General features: G+C 35.3%; 1 protein-coding gene across 2 annotated transcripts in view; it reads left to right on the top strand.

The window, feature by feature from the left end:
- The first annotated feature begins 7 nt into the window (after positions 1–7).
- Positions 8–25,494, top strand: part of GSTCD (glutathione S-transferase C-terminal domain containing) — a 113,328-nt gene continuing 87,841 nt past the window's right edge. Inside the window, exons 1-6 of one of the 2 annotated variants that reach the window (XM_081053664.1) lie at positions 20–226; positions 577–690; positions 13,299–13,739; positions 14,314–14,781; positions 20,778–21,029; positions 25,237–25,330. In XM_081053664.1, coding sequence (XP_080909790.1) covers positions 13,320–13,739; positions 14,314–14,781; positions 20,778–21,029; positions 25,237–25,330 — 1,234 coding nt within the window. In that variant the 5' untranslated portion in view covers positions 20–226; positions 577–690; positions 13,299–13,319. Of the gene's footprint in view, positions 227–576; positions 691–13,298; positions 13,740–14,313; positions 14,782–20,777; positions 21,030–25,236; positions 25,331–25,494 lie in introns of both variants that reach the window. The other variant, XM_081053663.1, reaches the window with a different exon arrangement.

The raw sequence follows: 25,494 nt of genomic DNA on the forward strand, positions 1-25,494 counted from the left end.
TCCCCTTCCGGTCCGCCGGATTATGAATGACGGCCGGCGCGGCTCTTTCTCGGACGAGGTGTCTCTTGTTTCTCTCCCAGTCTGGCAGCCAGTGGTCCGCTGGCGAAGACCCCAGAAGCGGCCTCGGAATCCGGGCTCTAGCGGGACGGGAAGGCGCGGGCGGCCCGTGTCGCCGAAGCGCACACGCACCCTCACCCTCCCTGCTTGGCCGCGTGTCTGCGACCAGGTAAAGAGGGCGCTCGGGCCGCCGGCTCCACAGTCCCCGCAATCCCCACGGCTACTCTTTGCATCCAGGGGAGACAGGACTGACGATGCAGGGGTAGGGCACAGGCGTGGAATTAGGGTCCTGGTCTCTCGCCGGCACCTCTTTGGCCACAGCTGCGGAGGGTGCAGGTAGAGGGCCCGGGGCCCCCTTAGTTTCCCAGGGCCCATCCCCGGTGGCGTCCTCTGCTGATGCGGGCAGTGGAGCAGCTTCTAGTTGTACGAGTCCGTGGGGGAGCGTTTGCCGTTGGCTGCTAACACCTCTTGGATCACGCTGTAACTGTTTTTTTTCTTTTTTTCTTTTTTGGCACTTAGTTTTCCATTTCAGCCCTTTCCGATTGGAGAAAGCAGTTGTATGTGCGTCCAGTTTTAACAGTTGCTCCAAGGGACTTGCTTCAGTTTGGGCTCTTTGCTTCTGTCGCACCATCAGTGAGTGTTTCACTTCGGTGTTCAACTTCGGTAGAAAGTTTGAGTTTAACTTGCATCAGAATCGCTTTGGCTTCAGAAACGTTTACTAATACACGTACTTTCCATCCCAGCCCTATACCTGGTTGTGGGACTAGATGACATTTTTTTTTTCTCTTTTATTCTTAATGCCAGGATCTCTCAGTGCCAACAAGATCCCATTCCCTGTTCTTAAATGTCAAGGAAATGCCAGCAGTTAACAATGATATATCTTGTGCTAAATTATTGATAAAGAAGGTAGAATACTACTTTTGTGAGCTTATCTATAGAACGTATTTAAAGGAGAAAAGGCGAAAGCTGGCAAGAACTAGTGATGTGACCATTTTAAACATGTAAACATGATCATTAAAATATTGTAAAAATAAATTGTTATAAATACAACGGAGTGATTTTCTGTCATTTAATAAATCAAAACATTAAACTATGCGAGTTTTTTTTTTTTTTTTTTTTTACTTCTTGGTGGGGAATATACACTACTGAGGATTGCCTTAAGCATACTCACCATTGGAAATTGTGTTCGAGTTATACCTGAAGGCATCATTTTAATAGGTCTCACTTAAAAAAATAAGTTTGTGAAAAAATCAGTGAGATTTGAGAACCTTTTTAGCAATTCTTTTGTTATTATTTTTACACTTTTACTACTTGTTTCCCTCCTTTAAACAAAGCTCAAGCTTCTGTAGTGGGCCTATCAAGTTTTTTTTTTTTTTTTTAAACCTGTGTTTACTTTGTAGCTTTTGTATCACCTGTGATTTGAAATAATGAATACTGAGTATCTGCTTGGCCTTTCAAACAGCAACAATTTAGCAGACCTTGAAACTTAATCTCTGAGGCCAGTCAACTAAAATATCTGTGTTATACACAGTTCTTTAGTGTATGTTTTTATCTTAAGTATTCAAAGTAGCCTACTGAATTTTGTTATAATTAGTAGGTGGAATGAAATGATTTAAACCACTTAACATCATAACAAGCACAGGTATTGCTTGCTGTGGGGATTCAGTAATTTTATTTCAGGCTTGCTGATGTTTCTAACATGTTAGCACTTCATTTTGTGAATCCCTATTAATTATGAGGTCAGGCTTAGCTACAAGCATTATGATTCTAGGGCAACAGATGAATCCCTGATTCTCCAGAGAGAAGATGAGACACTTCTCTTATGGCTAAGGTTACAGTAAGCTTTTTATTTTTAAGCATTTTTTCCACTACTTGCCCAGATAAGAAAACAGCTAATTTTAATTATAGTAATGTACTGAGCACAGAAATAGCTCAGTTATTTTTCTCTTTGCTTTGTTAACTGTCAGTATTAGTTAGCCGCTGTCTAACTCTGTAGGGGCAGGGTTTTTTTTGTGTGTCTGTTTTCTTTTTTTCTTTTTTTGATCTTTATTGTAAGAAAATAAGAGTGAGCTTTGCAACCAAATAGTGTTATTTTGTGAAATGCATAAAACGCAAGCTATCCACAATGTTGAGCATTTGATATAGTAGGGAACTAAAATGGGTTTAAATTTAAGTTCTAATCTCTAAGAAAAATAAGAGTTTATAATTTTTCCCTACCTGTAAACTGTTCAGCTATTTATTTTGTACAATATAAGCAGTTGATATGCATGTGAACTTAGGGTTTCACATTTATTTCTACCATTTTGTGTCTCCCTGGATTTCAGCCTCAGTAACAGATTTTTTTTCAGTGTTTGAGGGGAATATCTTTTCAATTCAACATGAACTCGTTACCTTTCCAGAAAAGAAGTTTGGCAATATAAAGCATAATTTGGGGCTTGCCGATCAAAATTTGTGCATTTTAAGAGTGCCAATGGATAAGGAATTTGGGGATACGTTATAAATGAATAATAATAATAATAGCAAATATTTAAGGGCTTATGAATGTAATAGGCATTGTTCTGTTCTTACAGCACACTACATGGTAAATACTGTTACTATTGTCCCCATTTTATAAATGGGAAACTAAGGCACAGAATTTTATATTGCTACTAAATCTCAGGACCAGGATTTGAACGTGGTTAGTTAGCTCCAGAATCTAGGCTCTTATTCACTACTTTATAATTCTTGGCATATTAATATTCTACTTGCTAAGTAAGTATACAGAATCTAGTTAGATTCTTAGTTCTCTTGCGTGAATGTCAATATACATAAAAACATCTATGCTTGCTTTACTTACCTGTTTCGATGGGATTCTTTTTATTTTTCTAGTTCAGCTCACAGAAATGATCTTGTTCCTTCATTTTAATTTATACATAGATGGCTCTTAAAATAGATTTATTTATCTGGAAGAGAAAGAATGGTTTCAAGAAGATTGGGGTTCATGTTGTACCAAGACTACAGTTCTCAATGGTACTCTCATTACAGTGATTACTGATATTCATTTATGTACATTCAGTCATTTATTCATTGGGGATGTAATGTCAGGTAATAAGTGCCAAAAAGTAGAAGAAGCAGGATAAGGGGCTAGTGAGTGATGGGAGTGCTTTTTCAATTCAGGTTGTCAGGAGAGGCCGCTCTGAGTTAATATTCAGAGACCTCAATGAAGTGAAGGAGCAAACCATGTGAATATCTTGAAGAAGAACTTTCTATGCAGAGGGGACAGCAAGTACAAAAATTCTCAAGTGGAAGCATCCCTGGCATCTTCCAAGAACAGCAAAAGAACTGTCTGGAGAGGAGTGAGCAAGAGGCAGGAGGGGTAGGAGATGAGGTCAGAAGATAAGACAGCTGGGGTCATTACGTCTAGGCCATAATAGGAAATTTTGATTTTCTCCTACGGTATGTGTGCTGGGGAGCCATTGGATGGTTGTGAGCAGGGGGTATGATCTGATTTATGTGTTTTTAAAGGATCACCCTGACTGTTGTTGAAGCATTGACTGTTGTGTGGAGAGTGGAGGAAAATAGTTAATAGGCTTTTGCAGTGGTCTTTGTAAGAGCTGATGATGACTTACGTTAAGGTGAAGGTGATAGTCATAGAGATGCTAAGATGTTGGGTTTAGCATATATTTCAAAGTTAGAAATAGGTTATGAGAGAGAGGAAAAGACTTCGGAGTTACAGGCCTGAGCATCTGAATGTGTGGTGTTGCCATTTTGCCAAAAAGGGGACTATAAAGGGAAGAGGAACGGGTTTAGAAAAATGTCCACATTGAGATGTCAAGTACGATACAGAATTCAGAAGTTCTGGGGAAAGGAAGTGGAAGATATTAATGTAAGAATCATAGATGATATTTAAACCTATGGCATTAGAGATCACTTAGAACAGAGCTATTATATTGTTGAGTTGTTGGGTCATGAAATCAACTTAGTATTAACCAGTATTAAAAACAAAAAGAAAGAAGAAGCAACAAGTGAACAATATTGGATATATCCCATGCAGTAGATTTTTTTTATAATTCTTTCATTTTTGTTTTATTCAATGTATATATAATGAGTTGCATTATAAAACATTTTTTATTGTGTGGCATGATCAAAAGTTTGAAAGCCAGTGCTCAAAGGAGTGAATGTAGATGGAGAATAGGGTAAAGCAGTGAGCCAAGGGTCAGTAAGAGGTCCGAGGAGAATCCAATAATGGAAAACAGGAAGGAACTCTCAAAGCACTTCATCCAGTGCTGAGATGGTCAAATAACCCTGCCTTTAGAACAGAGGTTTTTATCAAGGATTACTAGGACCAGCACGATTGCTTAGAAGACCATAATTTCTGATGATTTTCACTTTGGTGAAATTGTGTTACATGCCATTGAGTCAGCTCTGACTCCTGGTGACCCTATGAATGAGTGATGTCCACAATGTCCTGTCCAACAGCCCCTCTCAGCTCCTGGAGACTCTGGCTTATGGCTTCTTTTATAGAGTCAATCCCTATTATATTTGGTATTCCTCTTTTCCTGCTGCCTTCTATTTTCCCGAGCGTTATTGTCTTTTCCAAAGAACTCTGTGTCTAATGCAGGGCAGCTTCAGTTTTACCATTTTTACCTCCAGAGATGTTTCAAGCTTCATTTGCTCTAGGACCCACCTGTTCATCTTCCTGACAGTCCTGGGTATCTGTGGAGCTCTCCTCCAACACCACATTTCCGATGAATCCTACCGCCGCCCCCATCCGCCTTCTTTACTGTCCAACTTTCACATCTGTACATTGTAATTGAGAATTACAGAATATGGGTGATTTTACTTAGTCTTGGTCTCGACTCATCTTTGCTCTTTGTGATCTTTTCTAATTCTTCCATTGCTGTCTTTCCAAGTCTCAGCCTTCTCTTGACTTTTTTTTTAAGATTTGTATTAAAATATAGCTAACCTACAATATTATCTTAGTTTTAAGGATACACAATAGTTATTCGACATTTATATACCTAAAGAACTGACCACCAAATCCAGCAGCCATATGACATTGTATCACACTATCAAAATATTATTGACTATATTCCCTATGCTGTACATTACATCCCCATGACTTATTTGTTTTATACCTGGAAATTCGAACCTCTTATTTCCCTTCACCTTTCCCCACTCCCCTTTTTAAATTTTTCATTTATAGTTGATGTTAAATATTATTTCATATTAATTTCAGGAGGACAGCATAATGGTTAGATATTTGCATAATTTACGAAGTGATCCCCCTGACTAGTCTAGTACTCACCTGGCACTATACATAGTTATTACCATATTATTGACTGTATTCCCTGTGCTGTACATTCCCGTGACTGTTTTGTAACTACCAATTTGTGCTTCTTAATGCCTTCCCTCTTTTTTCACCTTTCTCCATCCCTTTCCATCTATCACCTCCAAAAATCTTGTACCCATAGGACACCATACATAGTTATTAGAATATTATTGACTATATTCTTATGCTATGCCCTGCATCCATGTGACTACTGTATAACAACAAATTTCTACCTTTTAATCCCTTCCCCTTTTTCACCTACCCTCAACCCCCCTCCCATCTGGCAGTCATTAAAATGTTCTCTGCATCTATGAGTTTGTTTCTCTTTAATTTGTTCTTTAGGTACAACATGTATAATTCTACACAAGAAATCACATTGCATCTGTTTTTCTCTGTCTGATATTCAGGTCTATCTATGCTGCTGCAGATGACAAGAATCCATTCCCTTCCCTGGCTGAGCAATATTCCAATGTATATATGCACCACCTCTTCTTTATCCATTCATCCATTGATGGACATCCAAGAGGTCTCCACATCTTGGCCATTGTAAACAATGCTGCAATGGACATATGGATGCACTTGTCCCCTTGAGGTAGCATTTTGGGTTTCTTCAGACAGATACCCTGAAATGGTATTACTGAGTCCTTCTTTGTCTCTTGTTATAGCCTTTGTTTTAAAGTCTATTTTGTCAGGTGTAAGCATTGCCATCCCAGCTTCTTCTGCTTCTTTTTCTTTTTGTTTTATTTCCATTTTCATGAAATATCTTTTTCCCACCCCTTAACTTTCAATCCTTGTGTATCTTTCTATCTGAAGTGATTCTCTTGTAGGCAGCATATGTAGGGTCTTGTTTTCTTATCCATTCAGCCACACTATCTTTTGATTGGATCATTTAATTCATTTACATTGAAAGTAATTGTTGATAGATATGTAGTTATTGCCATTGTAGTATTTATCTTTTTTATCTTTTTTATTTTTGTTTTTTTTATCTTAAAGAAGTTCCTCTAAGAGTCCTTGTAATACAAATTTGGTGGTGATAAACTCCTTTAGCTTTTTCTTGTCTGGGAAGCTCTTTATCCTTTGATTCTAAATGATAGCTTTGCTGAGTAGAGTAATCTTGGTTGTAGGTCCTTGCTTTTCATCTGTTTGACTATTTCCTGCCAATCCCTTCTGGCCTTCAAAGTTTCTGTTAAGAAACCATCTGATAGTCTTATGGGAACTCCCTTGTAGATAACTTTTCTCTTGCTACTTTCAAGATTCTCTCTTGGTGTTTAACCTTTGGCATTTTAATTATGATGTGTCTTGGTGTGGGACTCTTTGGGTTCATCTTGTTTGGGACTCTGCACTTCCTAGGCTTGTATATCTATTTCCTTCATCAGATTAGGGACATTTTCAGTCATTATTTCTTCAAATAGGTTTTCAAGTCCTTGGTCTCTCTCTCTTCTCCTTCTGGTACCCCTATGATGCGAATGTTGGTATACTTGATGTTCTCCCAGAGGCCTCTTAAACTATTGTTTTTTTTTCTTGTTTTTTTTTTATTCTTTTTGCTGTTCTGTTTGGATGTTTTCTGCTACCTTATCTTCTAAATCACTCTTTTGATCCTCTTCTTCATCTAATGTACTGTTGATTCCCTCTATTGTATTCTTCATTTCAATTATACTCTTTATTTCTGACTGGTTCTTTTTATGTTTTCCTTCTCCATTTTTATGTTTCCTATGTCTTTGTTTAACTTCTCCATGAGTTCACTGAGCATCCTTATAACCAGTGTTTTGAACTCTTCATCTGGTAGATTGCTTGCCTTCATTTTGTTTAATTATTTTTCTGGAGCTTTGTTCTCTTCTTTCATTTGGGACATATTTCTTTGTCTCTCCATTTTGGCTTCCTCCCTGTGTTTGTTTCTATGTAGTAGGTAGGGCTGCTATGTCTCCCAGTATTAGTGGAGAGGCCTTATATATAGTAAGTTTTTTCTGGGTCTCAGTGGTGCAATCTTCCTGGTCACAAGAGCCGGGTGCTCCAGTTGTGTCCTGTGTGTGGGTTGTGTGTGCCCTCTTGTTATAGTTGAGCCTTGGTTGCTGTTTGCATATCAGTGGGAGGAATTGATCCTTGGGCTGATTGGTCGATAGGACTGGCGCTGACTACAGTGGATGAGCTGTTGTGCAGGGCCTGAGCCTACAGAATAATATTTGCTTTAGCAGGGCTCTGGTGCATCACAGTGTGCCCTTTGGGTATGTCTTCCCCAGAGGGGACCAGATGATGCTCTGGCTGGGTCTGAAGCTGGCCACTGGGTGTGCCAGCCCTGGCGCCTCCTGTGAGGAACCCACTACAGGCCAATTTCAGTTGCAGCCTGTGTCTTGTCCAGGGCCATTTGGCATGAGCCACGAAGCAATCCACAGGTAGTCACTACCCACAATTAAATTGGAGGTGCCTTGAGAAGCCAAACCACGAACCACGGCTGGCTGTTGCTGGTGTTGGGCTTAGAGCTACTCAGCCAAAGGAAGAGAACACTCTGAAGCCAGAGACTGCTTGTTTGGGTTTTGTGAACATTTGAGAGATTTTACAAATGTCTGCAGCATGAGCCAAGTCTAGCTGTTTATATGGAAAAGCAACTGGAAGTAGCTTGGGTGGTCCTGAAAGTTGGGTGAGGCCTGGTCTTGGAATCACCAGTGTGGGGCATACGAAAGGTTATAGCCAGGTTGATAAGAGACTCAGACATGGCACTCACCTGCGTGCTGGGGAGGACTCAACAAAGCAACAATGGCTCTGCCAATTCCTCTGTCCAGGAGAAAGCTGCCCCTCCAGTCCGCGCCCTGAAGGTAGACAATTCAGTTCTCCCCAGTATGTTTCAGCAGCCTTTTGAACTGCTGCTCCAGTGCTGGAGCTCAGAGCGAGTGAGTCTGTCTGTCAATGAGTAAGGCCATGCATGGGCTTTTAAGAGGAGCTCCTAGAACTGCAGCTGCCCTCCGTCTCACTCAGCCGCAATCTTCACTGGTTTTCCCAGCCAGAAGTTATAGGGATTTCTCTCCCTGGCACTGACATCTTGAGCTGGGGAACATGGTTTGGAGCTGGGACCGCTCACTCCTCCTGGGGGTACCTCCACAGCTGAGATATCCTTCCCGATTTTTAATTGGCATATGTGGATGTGGGACCAACCCACTTCATGTCTCTGCCCTTCCTACCAGTCTTGGGGTGGCTTCTTCTGTATGTCCTTAGCTATAACTTGTGTTCAGCTAAACTTTGGGGGATTCCCAATGATGGTTGTTCTGTAGCTTAGTTGTAATTTTAATGTATTTTTAAGAGGAGGTAAGCATAGCATTTACCTACTGTGCCATCTTGATCAGATCCGTCCTCCTCTTGACTTCTTGGCTGCAGTCTTTAGTTGAATTGATGACTGAACCAAGGTAAGCAAAATCTTTAAAAATTTGAGTCTGCATCGCGCTTGTTAAAGTTGTATATTTCATCTGTAGTCATGATTTTTCTCTTCTTGATGTTCAAATGCAGTCCTGCTTTGGCACTTTTATGTTCATCAGAAATTGTTTCAAAGCATGGCTTCTTTCTGCAGTAAGTTGGTATCATCTTCATATCTTAAGTTATTGATATTCCACCAATTTTTACTCCTCCTTCCTCTGAGTTTTTTTGTATGATATGTTCTGCGTACAGATTAAACAAATAGGGAGTTAAAAATGCACCTTTGCTTATAGGAAACTGAAATTATTACTGCAATAAAATTGCAATATGCTTCAATTTATGAAATTCTAAGTTTATAAAATAATGCTATGTATATTAGAAAAATACCATTTCCTGAATGTTTTCAAATAAGATCCCTTTATAGATTCAATTAATAATTTTGAATTGATATACTGTTCTCATCCATGTAATGGAAGTACATTGTACTTTTAAGATTGTGAGGAGTAGAAGCATTGTCTAAAATTCTCTGTGCTTAGCACATAGTAGGTAGACAATAAAGTGTACATAATGTTATTTAGGATTGTATTTTTTGTTTATTTATTTAACATTTATTAAACTGTTAATTCCAGGCCGTGATAATTTATTTGAAAAAAGCAAATCAACTAGTCAATATTTTGTTGCAGTAATGCACTTTTTGTTCTTTATTATATACTATGTGCCTTACCTATTTATTATGTAAACTTAGTTGCCATAGACCCAGACTTGAATTTTCAGCATAAAACTTTCAAAAAATTTTTTGTCAGCTTCTGGAGAAGTATGCTTATTTTCAATATGTTTATTGTATTTTTTTCTTTGTCTCTCACATACACATGAACATGGAGTGAAGTAGTAAAGTGGTTTTAGATAAGAAAATGCCTATGAAATTCTCTTCCTTTTTCATATGTGATATATTTCAATGTATCAACACCTAGATATATTAATTAGAATGAGAATACAAAAAAGTCTAAATGCCTAAAATACTAAACCTCTGATAATTTCAATTTAAAATATCTTTGAAGATTCCCAAGTAATGAAACCAAGATTTAAATATTTTCTTTTTACCTATTTATTCTCTCTACAACATTCTCACGTAAACTGGCATGTCCAGGAAAGAGATGTATACTCTGTTAGCTCTGTTCAGCTCCTGAAGTTTGTGGTTTTATCTGCTGCTTTCTCACTTCATTTCAGGAATAGTTGCAAGGTGGCACCTGCCAAAGCTGAGAAAGAGCAAATGACACTACTTCTGTGCTTGGCAGCAATACAACATGGAGTAATGAAGGCTGTGCCCCAGAATCCCTGGAGAGGGCAGAAGATGATTTACAGGACCTATCTTTTTAAAGCTCATGACATAAAATTAGTGAACTAAGGAATTCTCTAGGTAGAAACGGAGAAGAAAAATGGGTTTCTTTTGCCTATGGTGTTTGCAAACTTTAAGCAAAAACTGTGCTCTACTCTTGAGAAATTAAAGACATGGTACAAGCCAAAAACATATCAAATTTGTACAAGTTTGCAAATACTTAATATTTATTTTGGAAATTACGTTAGTACTTAATAGGGAAAAACTGCCCAAGGGGAATAATTTTTTTTTTAACTCCAAGATCATTAAGTAACATTTTTAATCTCCCAGGAAAAACAAAATCAACATCTATATTGGAAAAAATAAATTCTGTTAAGAACCAACAGTACTTTGCATTTTCTCTCAGGCATCTCATTAATTTTTAGATATCTCCATGGGCAGATTATTGCTACTCTATCTCACTGACATTTAGCATTTATTAAGTGCTCACAGAGAGAATAGTTTATAGAATATGTAAAAGCCTATTCTCAAGGTTCTTATGTGCCTTTGAAAGTGGTGAATATACATGTACCCTAATTTAAAAAAAAAAAAAATTCCACATATCCTAAATCAAAAGCAATAATATAGCATGAAATTGTTTTCAGGGTTTTTGTTTTGTTTGTTTTTTGTTTTTAAGTGTTATGACTAGTCTCATAATTACTGTTTCTTAGATTGCTGGGCAAATGAAATCGGTCATTTTTTCTTTCAAATCTGGTTGAAGCACTTAGGGATCTTTATAATATCTCACTGTCAGAAGAGGTAGTTAAGAGGACTGGTAAATTAATAAGCAATTGATTTACAGGAGCACATTCCTTAAAGAGACTGTCAATTTCCTAGGAAATGTTGGTTTATTTTGCTTGCAGGCTTTATAAACACCTTTTAATGTTTTTCTTTAAAATTAGGTCTAGGTTAAAAAAAGAAAAAGAAAACAGAAAAAACAAAAAAGTAATTAAGGTTAGGGAGAAAATGGTTTCATGGATTAAAAAGTTGTTGCTTTTAAATTATATAAAATAATTTTCTCCTAAATAATCTTTTAAAGAAGTAACAAACCATGGTGCAGATCTGTTATGTTTTAATAAAAGATACATAAAATAAAACAGTAGTGATTATTTCATTATCAAGAAGTTTCCTAAGACAGTAGCTTACTAATTATATCCCTTTGTTATAATGGATTATTATTGTCCCTTTAATAAGAAAAAGTTGAGTGCCAAAAAGCTTAAAGAGTGTTTGACTATTTTGTTTTTGATTTAAAAAAAAAAAAAAAATCTAAGGAATTTAAAATATTAAGAGAAATTTAGTATGTTGAAATTTTCCGAAAATTCAAGGTGCACTAATATTTCAAACACACTTAAAAGAAAGAGTTACATGTGTACTTTTTATAGGCTTTCAAAACAACTTTTCCTCTAATAATACCATCCTGTTACTACATGCTTCTACGGTAAATGCTTTTAAGGAGTGCCATCTAGTGTCAGTTTTGGAATTGTGATTTATGGATTAGGACATGGGGAATTTTAGACCCAGAATATGTATAAAAAAAGTTGTGATAATTAACAAAAGCCTTAAGGACTATGACTGGAAAATACCCATCAATAATTTGACCACAAAACTATGTATGTTTGCATCTTTAAAATAATCAGTGTGTGCATTTATCCATGCATTCATTCAATAAATACTTCTTGATTTCATATATATAGTACCCTCCGTTTTAGGCAGAGCAGTGAACAAAAAATGTCTATTCATGGAATATTTTAGTTTGGACAGGAAAAACAAATATATAGTATGTTATAACAGTGATAAGTGCTATGAAGAAAAACATACAAAGGCATAGAAAGTTTTTTTCAGGGAGGTGGGGGTTGGTGTTCGTAATTTAAATATAGTAGCCAGGGACGATCTCAGTAAGAAGTTGATATTTGAGAAAATACCTGAAGGAGATGAGGGAGTGTTCCAGACACTGGAAATGTCAAGTGCAAAGGCACTGAGGTGGGGAAGTACCTAGTATCTTAGAGGAATAGCAAGCCACTTTGGCTGGAGCAGTGTGAGTGATGAGAAGAGTCAATGAGATGAACTCAGAGGAAAAGAGAGGATTAGGTCAAAGAGACATTTGTAAGCCATTGTAGTCACTTGGCCTTTTCTCTGAGTAGGATGTGAAGACATCAGAAGATTTGAGCAGAGTAGTGATATAATCTTTATGTTTGACAGGATCATTTTGGCTGTTATGTTGAGAATAGACTAGATGGGGAGGTAGGATGGGAAGCAGAGTTAGGAGGCAATGCTATAATTTAAAAGGAGAGGGGTGATGATGCCTTTGATCACAATGGAAGCAATGAGGATGGTTTGAAATGATCAGGTTCTAGACCGATATTGTAGGTGGAGCCAAAATAAATTTTTAATGGACTGGTTATGGAGATGTGACAGCAAAGAGTAATTAACAGTGACTCCCCAGGTTTTTGGCCTGGGTAGCTAGAAGGATGGTGGTCTATTAACTGAGATGGGAAAGATACATGAGGTGTAGTATTGGGGGTCAGGGAAGGATAAAGAACTTGATTTTGGACATGTTAATTTTGAGATATCTCAATTATCAATATGTAAGTTGTAGGGAAATTCAAATATTTTTCTATTGTGATTCAGCATTCAAGAAATAGTTTATTACATATCAAAACCCACTTACTTTATGAGAATATATTTGTCATGCAGCAGTAAATATACCCCCCCTCCGATTATTATATTATAGGATCATAAAACAGAAAAAGTGTGGGAGGACCAGCATTGTCAAAGCTTCTCAGGGCTGTTATCCCCAGACAACTCTCAGTATTCTTGGTCATTTCTTACTTTTCATTCTATTCATTTCTTGTTCTTACCTGTAGCAAGACCTCAAAGTACTTGATCGGGAGGGTTCTGTTGCAAAGCACCCGAGTTTGCTCATTTAAAAGGAATTGAGTGTAAAATTACCCCTCGAACTAGTTAATTACACAGAGTGGAAATCTTTCCTTTGGAAGCCATTTATTCAGCTCAGGAACAAATTCTTGTAGAATTGTATCTATCATAAATATTTGCTGATTTGTTTTAGAACAGGCTTTAAAAATATTCATGTTTTATTTTAGCTTCTAAATTATACTATTCTAAGACCTATAACCACTTTCATTTATGCTTCAGGTAATCCAATGAAAAAAGAAAATGAAAGGCATTAAGAAAAGTCTTACAGAAGAGTGTCTATATCTGGACTTCTCTCACCAAATAGAAGGATGCATCTTTCCACTTCATACCTCTGTAACCTTATTTTTGTTATCCTACTGTGACTGCAAAATCTTTAAAGTTTGCTTAGTCCTCACCAGAGAAAGTACAGATATTCCACTACTTCAAAATGTACTGTCCCCGGATGTTGAAATACAGGTTATTTCAAGGCAAGAGCTTCCATCAATTGTCCAGAATTGCTGTTTACCTGCAGTAGGAGAAAAACCAGACAATTTCTGTAGAGCAGGACTTGCTGTTGTCCTGAGACACATAATCCAGAAATCGTATGAAGCAGACCCCTCAAAGAAGGAAATTTTGGAACTTCTGGGTTTTAAAAAGACTTGCTTGAAAGCCTGTGCTGAAGTAAGTGTAACATCTCTTTTCTGTTACTTAAAGCCACATAGTGATAGCACATTCACTTAAACATTTATTTTAACTTTCTGTTAGAAACTGAAATTTCATTTCCTGAAAATAACCTATAGTAACCAATGAGATAAAGTAGCCCATCACATATGCCAATATTTCAGAGCAGTATTGAACAATAATTTAAAGATTTAATTTATGAGGTTTGGAGACCATTTTTAGAGAACAACTTTTTTAAATCTTGTATTTTAATTACATTGAGGATTTTAAAGGGAACTTTTACCTATGAACAGGAGCTTAAGTAGCAGTGCTTCGGAAACCCAGCTCTTTCGGAGGGGTATGTACTTTAAAGGCTTTGGGAAGTAAGGATTTATTCAGTAAGAGGATACAGGAGGATGGCATGTATTCCAGACACAGGATATTGTTTAATGCTATCACTTGCGAAGCACTGTAACATGTCTGCTCAAGACCTAAATTTTCTAAAAACCAGTCTTAATTTCCCCAGTAGAAAGTTATTTTTCTTGAAGCTATGTTGAAAGTAAAGAGTCCTTTCATTTCTTACTTTGTTTTGTAGGTTAGTCAGTGGACCAGGCTGTGTGAACTCACCATCCCTTTAGCTGTTGAGAATTTTCTCAAAGAATCTTCTGACCAGCACCCAACCATCCCTGCAGAAATACGACAGCTAGAGAAAAAGCTCAGTGAGCCTGTTAGAGTGCATAATGATGACAAACTCCGCCGGCAGAAGCTGAAGCAACAGGAGGCAGCCGGAGCTGGGCCTCCCCTTGCTAAGGAAAAAGCTATGAGCGAGGTCCATTGTCAGGAAACCTCTGACGGGTTAGAGTCTTCATCCAAGAGCCTGGAACTGAAAGTGGCATTCTCAAAACTCACAGTACGAGACGAATCAGCTACTACCAACAGGGAGCCTTCTCACATCAGAAAAGCAAAGGCTTCTGACCTCCCACCTCTGGAGCACGTGTTTGCAGAAGGCCTTTACTTCACTTTGGCAGATATCGTGCTCTTGCCCTGTATCCATCATTTTTTGGTAAGGTTCATGTGGAGTGGATACATTCCTATAAGTTTCTGTGTATGAAATTGCTTAGGTTTGAATCCCAATTCCACTTCGTACTGTTATTATGCTCCTGGGCAAGTTTTTAATATCTGTCTCCATTTTCTTATCTGTAAAATAGAGATAACCATAGTACCTATCTAACAGGACCAGTATCAGGAATAAATGATAACTTGTGTAAATCATGGTGAACAGTGTTTGGCAAATAGTAAACTCTCAATGTTAGTAATTATTATGACTTTAATTTTGAGTTACTAAAATGTTAGCGATTGTTGTGATAATTTCAAATTTCTATTGTGATTACCTTCTAATAGTACAGGGTCCACTATTAAAGCACTAAAAAGATTTTGTCAGCTATATTTTATAACTAGTCACTTAAAAACTAATTTAATTGTGTTAGTTATCAAATCAGAAATATTATATCCTCATCTATATTTTTCTCCGTTCTGCATAAAATTACATAGAAATTTTTCTTTCCTAGTAGGGGGGTGGAGATATATATATTCCCCCATCCTCAACACCCTCCCCAGTATGGATGAAAAAAGGACAAGCTGAAAATAATAATCTGAGTTAACATGGGAAGCTATAGTTCTCTGCAGCTTTCCAACTGGTTTTCAAGAGCTGCATTTTTCCTGCTTTGAAGCATTTCACCCTTTCCCCTACTAAGGAATCAGATATCAGATTTCATTCTCATTATATATTATCAACACTTCAGGTATCTCTATTGACAGAGGAGAAAAGACTTCTAATGAAAATCTATATATAATATTTGGAGGCCAGAGCTTCACTAAGAGGTGGTATTAATCAATTGGCATTTTCTTAAAGAACATTTCTCTTCTTCAATATGGGAACAAAACAAGATTGGAAACCAAAATGATTTCAGAATTAAAGGATATGAAGAGAGATTCAGGAATTGTTTAGATATTGATTAGTATTTTAAATATCATATGTATTCAAATTGTCCATAGAGCTGGGTGGGGAAAAAACATCAATTTCTTTTTTCTTGTCTAATGATTTATAAATTATGCCTTTCTCTCCTCTATTACCAACTTCAGTCATTAGAATAGTCATTTGGTATATATTATGAAATATGTTGGTCTTTTTAGATAACTATATTTGTTTCTAATTTCATAAAAATTGAATCAAAATGGCACATCTATTCATTCATTTGAGAAATTTATTGCAAGCCTACCATATATGACAGGCACTGCTAAGGCACTGTAAGTACAGTGGTCAACAAGACACATAAGATCCCTGTCCTCTTGGATTAGTGTTCTAGTAGGGAAAGAAGGAAATGAACAAGTAAACTAGTAAATATTTAAATAATGGTGATTGCTACAAAGAAAATAAAACAAGGTGATAAAGATGAGTATTTGCTTTCAAACTCAACAAAACAGACAAAAAAATTGGATTCACCTGCATAAAGATATTTTTAGAACATTACCCAGACATCCGTCTTTAGCTGTTTGGCATTTGATTTTAGCTTAATTTAAATACTTTTTACCTGATTAGGATCAATTGAGGCTGAAATATTCCTAATTGGGAGGGTTATTTCCTCCTCTCCAATCAGTCAGGACATCTACTGACTACTACTGAGTAAATCTACCTAACACTGCAAAGAGAAACTTTGTTTTTGTCTCAATTTTAAATAAGGGAAAACTTGTACACTCAGCCTTTTCTAGTACATGTATTCTATGATTAAATTCTTCCCTCGACATTTATATGTAAACTAATTCTCAAAGTATTTTCTTTTGTTTGCTTCTATTTTTCCTGGATCTCTACCTTTTCTTTTTGGAATTAATCTTCCTTGGCCAATACCTTGAGGTTATTTCTGTTACACTTATTTTCCTCCTTTAAGTCATCTTAGGTTATGAAGAAGTCATTTTAGTGCAGAAAGTGGCTATGATGCTGAGCTTTTATGGTTGCGTTAATACACGTGGAAGTAATGGAGTAACAATCCAAATGACTAGAATCAGGATCAGGTTCATGATCAGGAATCAAGGTCAAGTTACCAGGTTAGGACCAGAAATATAGTGCTGAACCTTGAGCTAGGATATTTAGTCACAGGAATAAGGCCAAGAATATAAAAGAGCAGTCAATTTTGTTAAGTCAAGATTTGGAATACAAAGGTCAAAATTAAAAGAGTTAGCGAAAATACCCAATTCTGCTACATAGAATAAAGCCAAAGATGCAGGTGTTGTGTCTACTCCAAGCTTCCCTTTCTCTTTAGTGGATATGAGTTGGCAGTAGCCATCCCTGATTGGCCCAGAACTTTTTTGTGGAAGGTGCCTGACAAAACCCTCCCTTCTGGAAAGTTTTAGGTACACTTTGACAGAACTGTTTTAAATATTATTCTACTCCTAGAATGCACAGAACTTGCCATTTTATAACACCTTTTTTTTGTAATTTGAACAAATTACAAATTGAATGGTTAATTTTCTACATTTTAACTTATAATGCTTGGAATTGAGATTTTTAAACGTATAACACCTAGTTACTGCTAAAGTAAAATCATTATAGAAATTGATTTTTGAGCAGAAATACCTATATTAAATACTTCTTTAAGTGTCCTTATTGACATAAAATTGGGTAGGAAATGGAAATCTCGCTATTGGCTGGCATATTGCAAAAATCATGGATGCCGCTTATTTAGTGGTTAATTTATGTTTTCCATATTTTCTCCTATGCATTAGGTCCTAAAGTTTTCAGTTTTAACCTACCAGTTCTAATCTGTAAGTGAAAAACAGAAGTGAATTTATATTTCCATTTAGATAGATTGTTTACAATTTTTTACCCTGCTTATTACACTGTTTGCCAAAACATTTGTTAGTTATGACATATTTTGAAAGAGTAGACATAGCAAAACAAATGATATAAAGTAAATACAAAATTGTATATAAGTGATTGGAAAGTAATTCAAAGAGGAGGAGATATTTTGGATAGACCTAGCATCTTGCTTCTCTTTTTATTCAGACAAATTTTTCTTCCCTTGCTACAATTAACTACAAAGCCACTAAAGTTTCACTTTATGCTCTTGGTAGTATAATTTTTACCATTATTTTAAGAATAAATTCCTTATTTTCTTGTTCTTAAATAACTCTGTTATTTATAATGGTTTTGATCTTTTAAGCCTATGTAACTTTTTAAAAAATCATTTTTTAGGAACAAATTCAGTTTTCATCTCACACATTTTTCATTAGCCCTTCCTTAAATATATCTTCTTGAGTGTAACAAGTATGGTTTAGTACCTCTTAGCTTTCGGGATATTGTAGAGCAGCCTGGCTTGTTTGATGAAGTGGGAGGACCTGTCATGGAGAGTAAAACTCCTCCATTTCTTTAAAATATGAATTTTTGTTACTTAATCGCAACTATTTTCAAAAAGAAGGAAAGATACCATATACATCTAACAAATAAGAATAAATCACTACCAAAGACAATTGAAAATAAAAGGTGCGGAAATGAGAACACTTCTCATTTTATTAATTTATCGTGGCTTAAACTCAGTTTCCCTACACATAGTGTATTTCCAGGCAATTAAGAATTTTGGTGAGAATTATAAACATTTTAACTCCCAGAGTACCATTTAAACTGTTTTTCAAACTTTGCTTCCATATTAATGCATTTTACAAGGTGATTGAGTATACAGATACAAATATATATCTTTATATCATACATGTAAATATACTTAAAAATAATCACTTTTACATGCTGTATACTCTCATATTTTCTATTTTATTTCAGCTTTTTTAATTCCATCTCCCCACCACCTCCCCATTGGTGACCATTAGCTTGTTCTCTATATCTATGAGTCTGTTTCTGTTTTGTTTTGTTTATTCGTTTATTAGTTTTTTGTTTGTTTTTTACATTCCACTTGTAAGTGAGATCATATGGTTTTGTCTTTCTCCGTCTGACTTATTACACTTAGCATAATACCCTATAGGTCTATCCATGTTGCCACCACTGGCAAGATTTCATTCTTTTTTATTTCTGCTTAATATTCGTGTGTGTGTGTGTGTGTGTGTGTGTGTGTGTGTGTGTGTGTGTCACATTCTTTATCTGTTCATCTATCAGTGGACACCGAGGTTGCTTCCATATCTTGGCTATTACTAGTAATGCTGCAGTGAACATAGGAGCGCATATATCTTTTTGAGTTAGTGTTTTTGTTTTCTTTGGATAAATACCCAGAAGTGGAATTGCTGGATCATAAGGTAGTTTTTTATTTTATGAGTAATCTCCATACAGTTTTCCAAAGAGGTTTCACTAACTCACAATCCCACCACCAGTATATGAGAGTTCCGTTTTTTCCACATCCTCTCCAGCACTTTTTACTTGTTGATTTATTGATGATAGCCATGCTGACAGATGTGGTGATAATCTTATTGTGGTTTTGATTTGCATTTCTTTGATGATTAGTGATATTGAATATCTTTTCATATGTCTTATGGCTATCTGTATGTACTCTTGGGAGAAACGTCTATTCAGGTGCTCTGAACCGGATTGGGGTTTTTAGTGTTAAGTTGTATGAGTCCTTTACATAGTTTGCATATTAACCCTTTATTAGCTATATCATTTATCAATATCTTCTCCTACTCAGCAGGTTGTATTTTCATTTTGTTGATGTTTCCTTCTCCCTGCAAAAACTTTTTAATTTGATGTAGTCCCATTTATTTGTTTTTTTCTTTTGTTTCCCTTGCTTGAGGAGATATATTCAAAAAGATATTGACAAGAGCAATGTCAGTTTCCTGCCTATGTTTTCTTCTAGGTTTATGGTTTAGGTCTAACATTTAGGTCTTTAACCCATTTTGAATTTATTTTTATATGGTGTAAGAAAGTGATCTAATTTCATTTTTTGCATGTATCTGTCCAGTATTGCCAACACCACTTATTAAAGAAATTGTCTTTAGCCCGTTTATATCCTTGCCTCCTTTGTCATAGATTGATTGACCATATAAGTGAGGATATATTTCAGTCACTGAGCAGTTTGCATTTTTTTGTAAGGCAGTGTTTTAAGTGCTTGCAGTGTACAAAGAGAGTTAGATGTAAACCCTGCCTTTAAAATAAATTACATGTGCTTATTTAACCGTAAAGTCTAGTTAAAATAGAGTAAGTATATATATATATATACACATATATACATATATATATATATACATATATATATACATATATATATATATATATATATACACACACACACACACACACACACACACACACACACGTGAAGTTTCCATTATTTTCCTGTGCTTCCTTTCTCCTGCTTTGGTATTGATTATTGCTGGGTATATTTGTAGAGATTTTATGTAACTTGACCTTTTTATCTATCTGTTCACAATCATATGCCATAATCTGTTTGTGACATTATAACTGTTTCTATGGTAACAATGTTCAGTGTCTCACAAAGAAACAAGAACATTCTAATTTTTAAAGAAATTGAAGTTTGGTGGTGGTGCTAGGGAGAAAACATCAAAGCAAGAGAAAACAAAAAAATATATATTAATTTACATCAGAAGTAATGGTTTCAAATTTTTCTAATTTAAATAAATAGAAAAGCACTTTAAGTGCTGCATTATAATAAAAAAGAAACAAACTACTGACAAATGCAACCACGTGAATTTATCTCAAAAACATAATGCTAACTGGAAAAAGGTAGACACATTTTATGTTTTCGTATATATGAAATTCCAGAAAAGGCAAAATTACATACATGGAAAGTAGATCAGTGGTTGCCTGCAACTGACAAGGGGAGCAGAGATTGACTGCAAATGGTCACAAAGGGACTTTTTGGTGTGACTTAAGTGTGCTAGTACTGGATTATGATGATCATTGCACAACTGTATAAATTTACTAAAACTCATTGTTTGAACCGTACACCTAAAATGTGAGAATTTTATGGTATGTATAGTTACTTCAATACAGCTGTCATAAACAAAAACATATATAATATTCTGTTTTGTTGTTTTTCTGCCTAGTTAATTATCTGCAAGAAACTTTCTGAAAAGCTGGTAGAATTTCCACTGCTTTCCGCTTGGTACCAGAGGATTCAAGAAGTGCCAGGAGTGAAAACAGCAGCTTCTCATTGTGGGATCAACTTTCTCCATTTACCAGAATTCCTAAGCACCTCAAATGAACAGCATCCAAACTTAAATGAGGTCCCATGTGTAGAGGAGCAAAATGATCCTTCATTTATTGGAGGACCGAGACCCACTATGACCAAGTTAATGGTACTTAAATTGTTTTTTTTAATTAAAATTTTCTTTAAAAATCTACATGTGATAATGTTGCTGAGCATTCTACCCTAACTTGTAATCATTTGTTGATATTATTTGTTTTATAAATTTTATTTGTAGCTATCCTTTTTTGTTTTTACAGAATGAAATACTGACTTTTTTTAATTGAACAATATTGTTTCACACAGAAAGCAAATAAATAATTGAAACAAAATGAACCAATTAATCCATAAATCTAACAGCCTTATAACTGAAAGTTTTATATATTTTTTGGCTCCTGCAGTTTAGATACATTTTTACTCTACCTTTTCTCATTTATACTCTATCAGATATTCTTCAGGTTACTGCTTTTTTGTAGCTGTCTTATATCACTCTTGACCATTTAATATTTCTACTAGCCTTTGAATTTAAGTGAAAGGTAGTAAACTGAAGATTTTTAATATTATGTGTCTTTCAAGCCACATAAGTCAGAATATATACTTTTAAATAGCACTTTTTTCAAAACGTTCTCTCTCTCTCTCTTTTTGTTTTTTTAATATTCAAGACACCAAGGTCATATCACACCTGGTCAAGTTTACTGTTTTACCTGATGTTTTTCTGTTGCAAGGATTTGGTTTCAAGTTTTTTTTGTTGTTTGTTTGTTTTTTTAATTTTGAGAGGATGATTTGAATTAAGGAAATACAAATTATCTCAATTTACTTTCCAAGATTTTTTCTAAATTTGATTTTTTTAATTCTTTGACTTTTACTTTAGTCTTTGATTTTGCTGCTCTTTTACATAATAACATATGATTTATATTTTTCTCTTTTTGCTGCATAATTTGTTACTAATAGTACTAATTATAAAAGTTTTCTGTACCACTCAAGATAATCTACAAAAATGTTTTGCTTTTAACTCAGACTATTTGATGATTTATTTGAATACAGAATTCATGAAGTAATTTATTTGAGCCATTTATCTGAGTTTTACTGGAAAAATATTCATTATATTTCTGTACGTGGTTTAGGAATTACTTGAGTTCTACGAGTATAATTAACAGAAAGTTTGCAGATTTAGAAAAGCACAAGATCTTAGCAGTGAAACTAGTCCCTTATTTTTCTTCAGCTAAGTTTTGTTAGCCTAGTGATGAAACAATGAAACTGGGTTATATAGTTGATTTTGGAAGCTATTAAGGCATGTCCAAAGTTTGATTTGCCTTTATCATGGTTACACTGAGTGGGGATCTCTTGTTCATCTCTGAGTGTTCTTAAATAAATAATCATCAGGAGAATAATCTGCTTTGTATTTAAATATGAATTTTTAAAATTTCAACAAACCAAAAGTCTGTGTTTTTAATTCATACTTATGCAGAGTCTTAAAAGAAAGCAATTCAGATTTTTCTGCCTATATTTTTCCAGCAGTGAAATGAATTAGGAAAGACATTTGCATTTTATACATTTAAAAATATTTATAAACAAAGGGAGATAACTAAAATTTAAATTCAGAAAATGTTAATAAATGATTATCAATAAAAACGATTATAATAATATAAAAATACAATAGAATTTTGAATTTTTAACTTACAGGGTATTTGTTAGTTCAGTTCCTCCCAGAAGGAGACTCCAAGATAGAGTTAGATATGCAAGAGGAAAACATCTGTGAGGGAAAGTGGGGAGGGAGCCAGAGGAGGCTGGGACAGCCTTCAGTCCACGATGCAGATTTGACCCCTATGCATGAGATAGGAAAGGAAGGAAGGTTGAGTCAGAAAATTCTTAGACTTAAGTGCAGTTCTAAGAAACTTTTGACAAGTCAATGGGGAATCCTTGAGCTTGAATCATTGGTAAGAGAGTGCCATGTTTCTCAGGAATGGGCCTGCCTTAGTGTCTCTGCCACTCTCAGTCACTGAGCTGGGAGCAGTCCACGTGAAAACTATACTAGGGACCATGTAACTTGGATTCTAGTCTCAGCTTTGTAGCTAAGCTAACACTGCGACCTTTAATAAGTCATTTAACTAAAAGGTCTCCATGTCTACATTCATAAATTAGGAGAGTCTAATAAACATTCTATATGATTCATTTCTGATTTTAAATCTTACGGTTGTATAAAATTTGACTGGGACATTGCATTTACAATTTTGAAAAAGGTATGTTCAGATCTGAAAATAAGTTAAATTTTTGTTTTCATTTAATTCAAACTTGATTGTAGATACAATAACATTTCTTCTTTAAGAGAGCATTATTTTTGCCACTTAGTGGATTTCTCTATGACATGTTTTGAAAAACAGTAAATATTATATCAAAATAATGTATTCTGTGAATATATTAATTTTGTTTATACAGTAACTGTTCATTTCTGTATAGTCACAGTATTTTGTACCAATTACATGAGGACACATAAAATTAGTGCTAAGTGGAAGTGTAAAATAGTAGAGCATTTCTTAAGAACACTCATATGTCACCTTTTTTTTTCCCTTCTGTATTCCTTGACGCAATCTTACCTCCACAATGTCCCTATTCTCTAGAAGTTTTAAATGTATTTATTTAGTCAGTCCAAAAAATGTGCATGTGTCTACTAAATACAGTGCATTGGTCTGAATGTTAGATATATGAGGAACAAATTGGATTGCTCTCATGGTGCTTACTCTGGTGGAGGAGGTAAATAAAGAAAAAAATACAAATGTATATAACACATTAGGTAATGATATGTGCTGTAAAAAACAATGTAGAATAAGGGTAGAGATGATTGGGGTCAGAGTCCTTTTTAGGTAGGGTGGTCAGGAAGGCTTATCTGATGAGGTTAAGGCATTGAGCAAATAACCTGAATGAGTTGAAGATTTGGAGGAAATGTTCTAGGCAGAGAATTTAGCTAGTATAATAAAATGACCCTGGGTAAGTCTACAGTGAGAAAGTAGATCAGTAGTTGTCTAGGGCAGGGAGCTAAGAGGGGAGAATGAAGAGTGTCTGCTAATAGGGATGGGGCATCTTTTTGAGATGATGAAAAGGTTCTCAAATTAGGTGATGCTCATGGTTACCCAACTGTGAATATTCTAAACAACATTTATGCTTTAAAAAGGGTAAATGTTATGGCATATAAATTGTATCTCAACATGGTTGTATTCTTAAAAAGACCCTAAAGTAGGAATGAGTTTGGTAAAATGAAGAATACCAAGAAGTTCAACATGGCTAGATTAGAATAAAGAAGATGGAGAGAGGTAAATGAGGTCAGAGAGATACATGTGTTTATCTTTCTAGAGGCAAGTGAGTCCTCTGGACCTCTAGCTATATCTCTACCCCAATAAAATAAATTTTATGCTATTTCCTTTGGGACAGGAATTCAACTAGTTTCCATAATGGAAAATAATCTCATGAACTAACTGATACAAATGGATTAGTCATAGGTTCTCAAAGATTTTTCTTTTCAATAATATATTCCTGGAGATTAATAAATAAATAAATAAATAAATAAATAAAAAACAAACAAAAAAACAACAACCCTGAACCATGGATATCTATTCTGTGGCTGTAAACCCAGAATGTGATTGATTGGAAGAAGTCTGAGAATCCATGTGTATGCCATATCATTGTCTGTTGATCAAATAAATAAATGTACAACTTTTAAAATGGGAAAGGAGCCTGAGAATTTTTTGATGTACTGAAAAGTAGTCCTCATTCTTGAAAATTGTGGGAACTGTTTGGTTAAACCAGAGGGATCCTTTTCTAATGACATTGCAGGCATTTGTAAAAAATTGGTATGGATGCTATTTTGGGGCATCTGTTGTGGGGACTTTTTGGTCCTGTAAATATAACTCCTAGGCTGTGGCAATTTTCATATTTGTAAACACAGACATTGATGGACATATGCAGAGTTAGATTTTTATTATCTCTGTGTGGATTGTTTTAGATAATATTTTTATCCTCAAGTAACTTGTCTTTTTGACACCCAATAAATTTCTAGGTAGCTATTACTTCTATGTATTTTCAGGTAATAATTTTTAAATATCACTTTTTATTATCTCAGTATAAAAATAATAGGAAAGTAAGTGTGCTGTCAAAAAACTCAGTATATCATTTTTCTTATGTAACTAAATATTTTGAAGAAAACCTGATGATTATTGATATTTGTGTTCTTCCTTCCTAGTATAGAAAATATAATTTTGGCCTTGTAGATCATAACAGGATTTTATTAATTTATTAATTTGGAAAGGGCCTATTTCGTTTTCTAGGAAAAAGGCATTGAAGTGATGTTTTCTCCTCACCCTTGCCCTACTTGGACCCTTGATTGGAACAGTCTTCCTGCAGCAGTGAGCCCAAAGGAAGGTGAGTTTGTTTTTCTCCTTTAAATTTTACTCATAATTTGGATACTCACATCAGATCCATCTTCAAATTCTCTAATTCTCTTTTTGGCTCTATCTAATGTTTTGATTATCCTACCCATTGAATTTTTATTATAAGGTTTTCATATGTGTACATCACTAAGATTT

Source organism: Rhinolophus hipposideros (genome assembly GCF_964194185.1).
Source record: "Rhinolophus hipposideros genome assembly, chromosome: 1".
Taxonomy (NCBI): Eukaryota; Metazoa; Chordata; class Mammalia; order Chiroptera; family Rhinolophidae; genus Rhinolophus; species Rhinolophus hipposideros.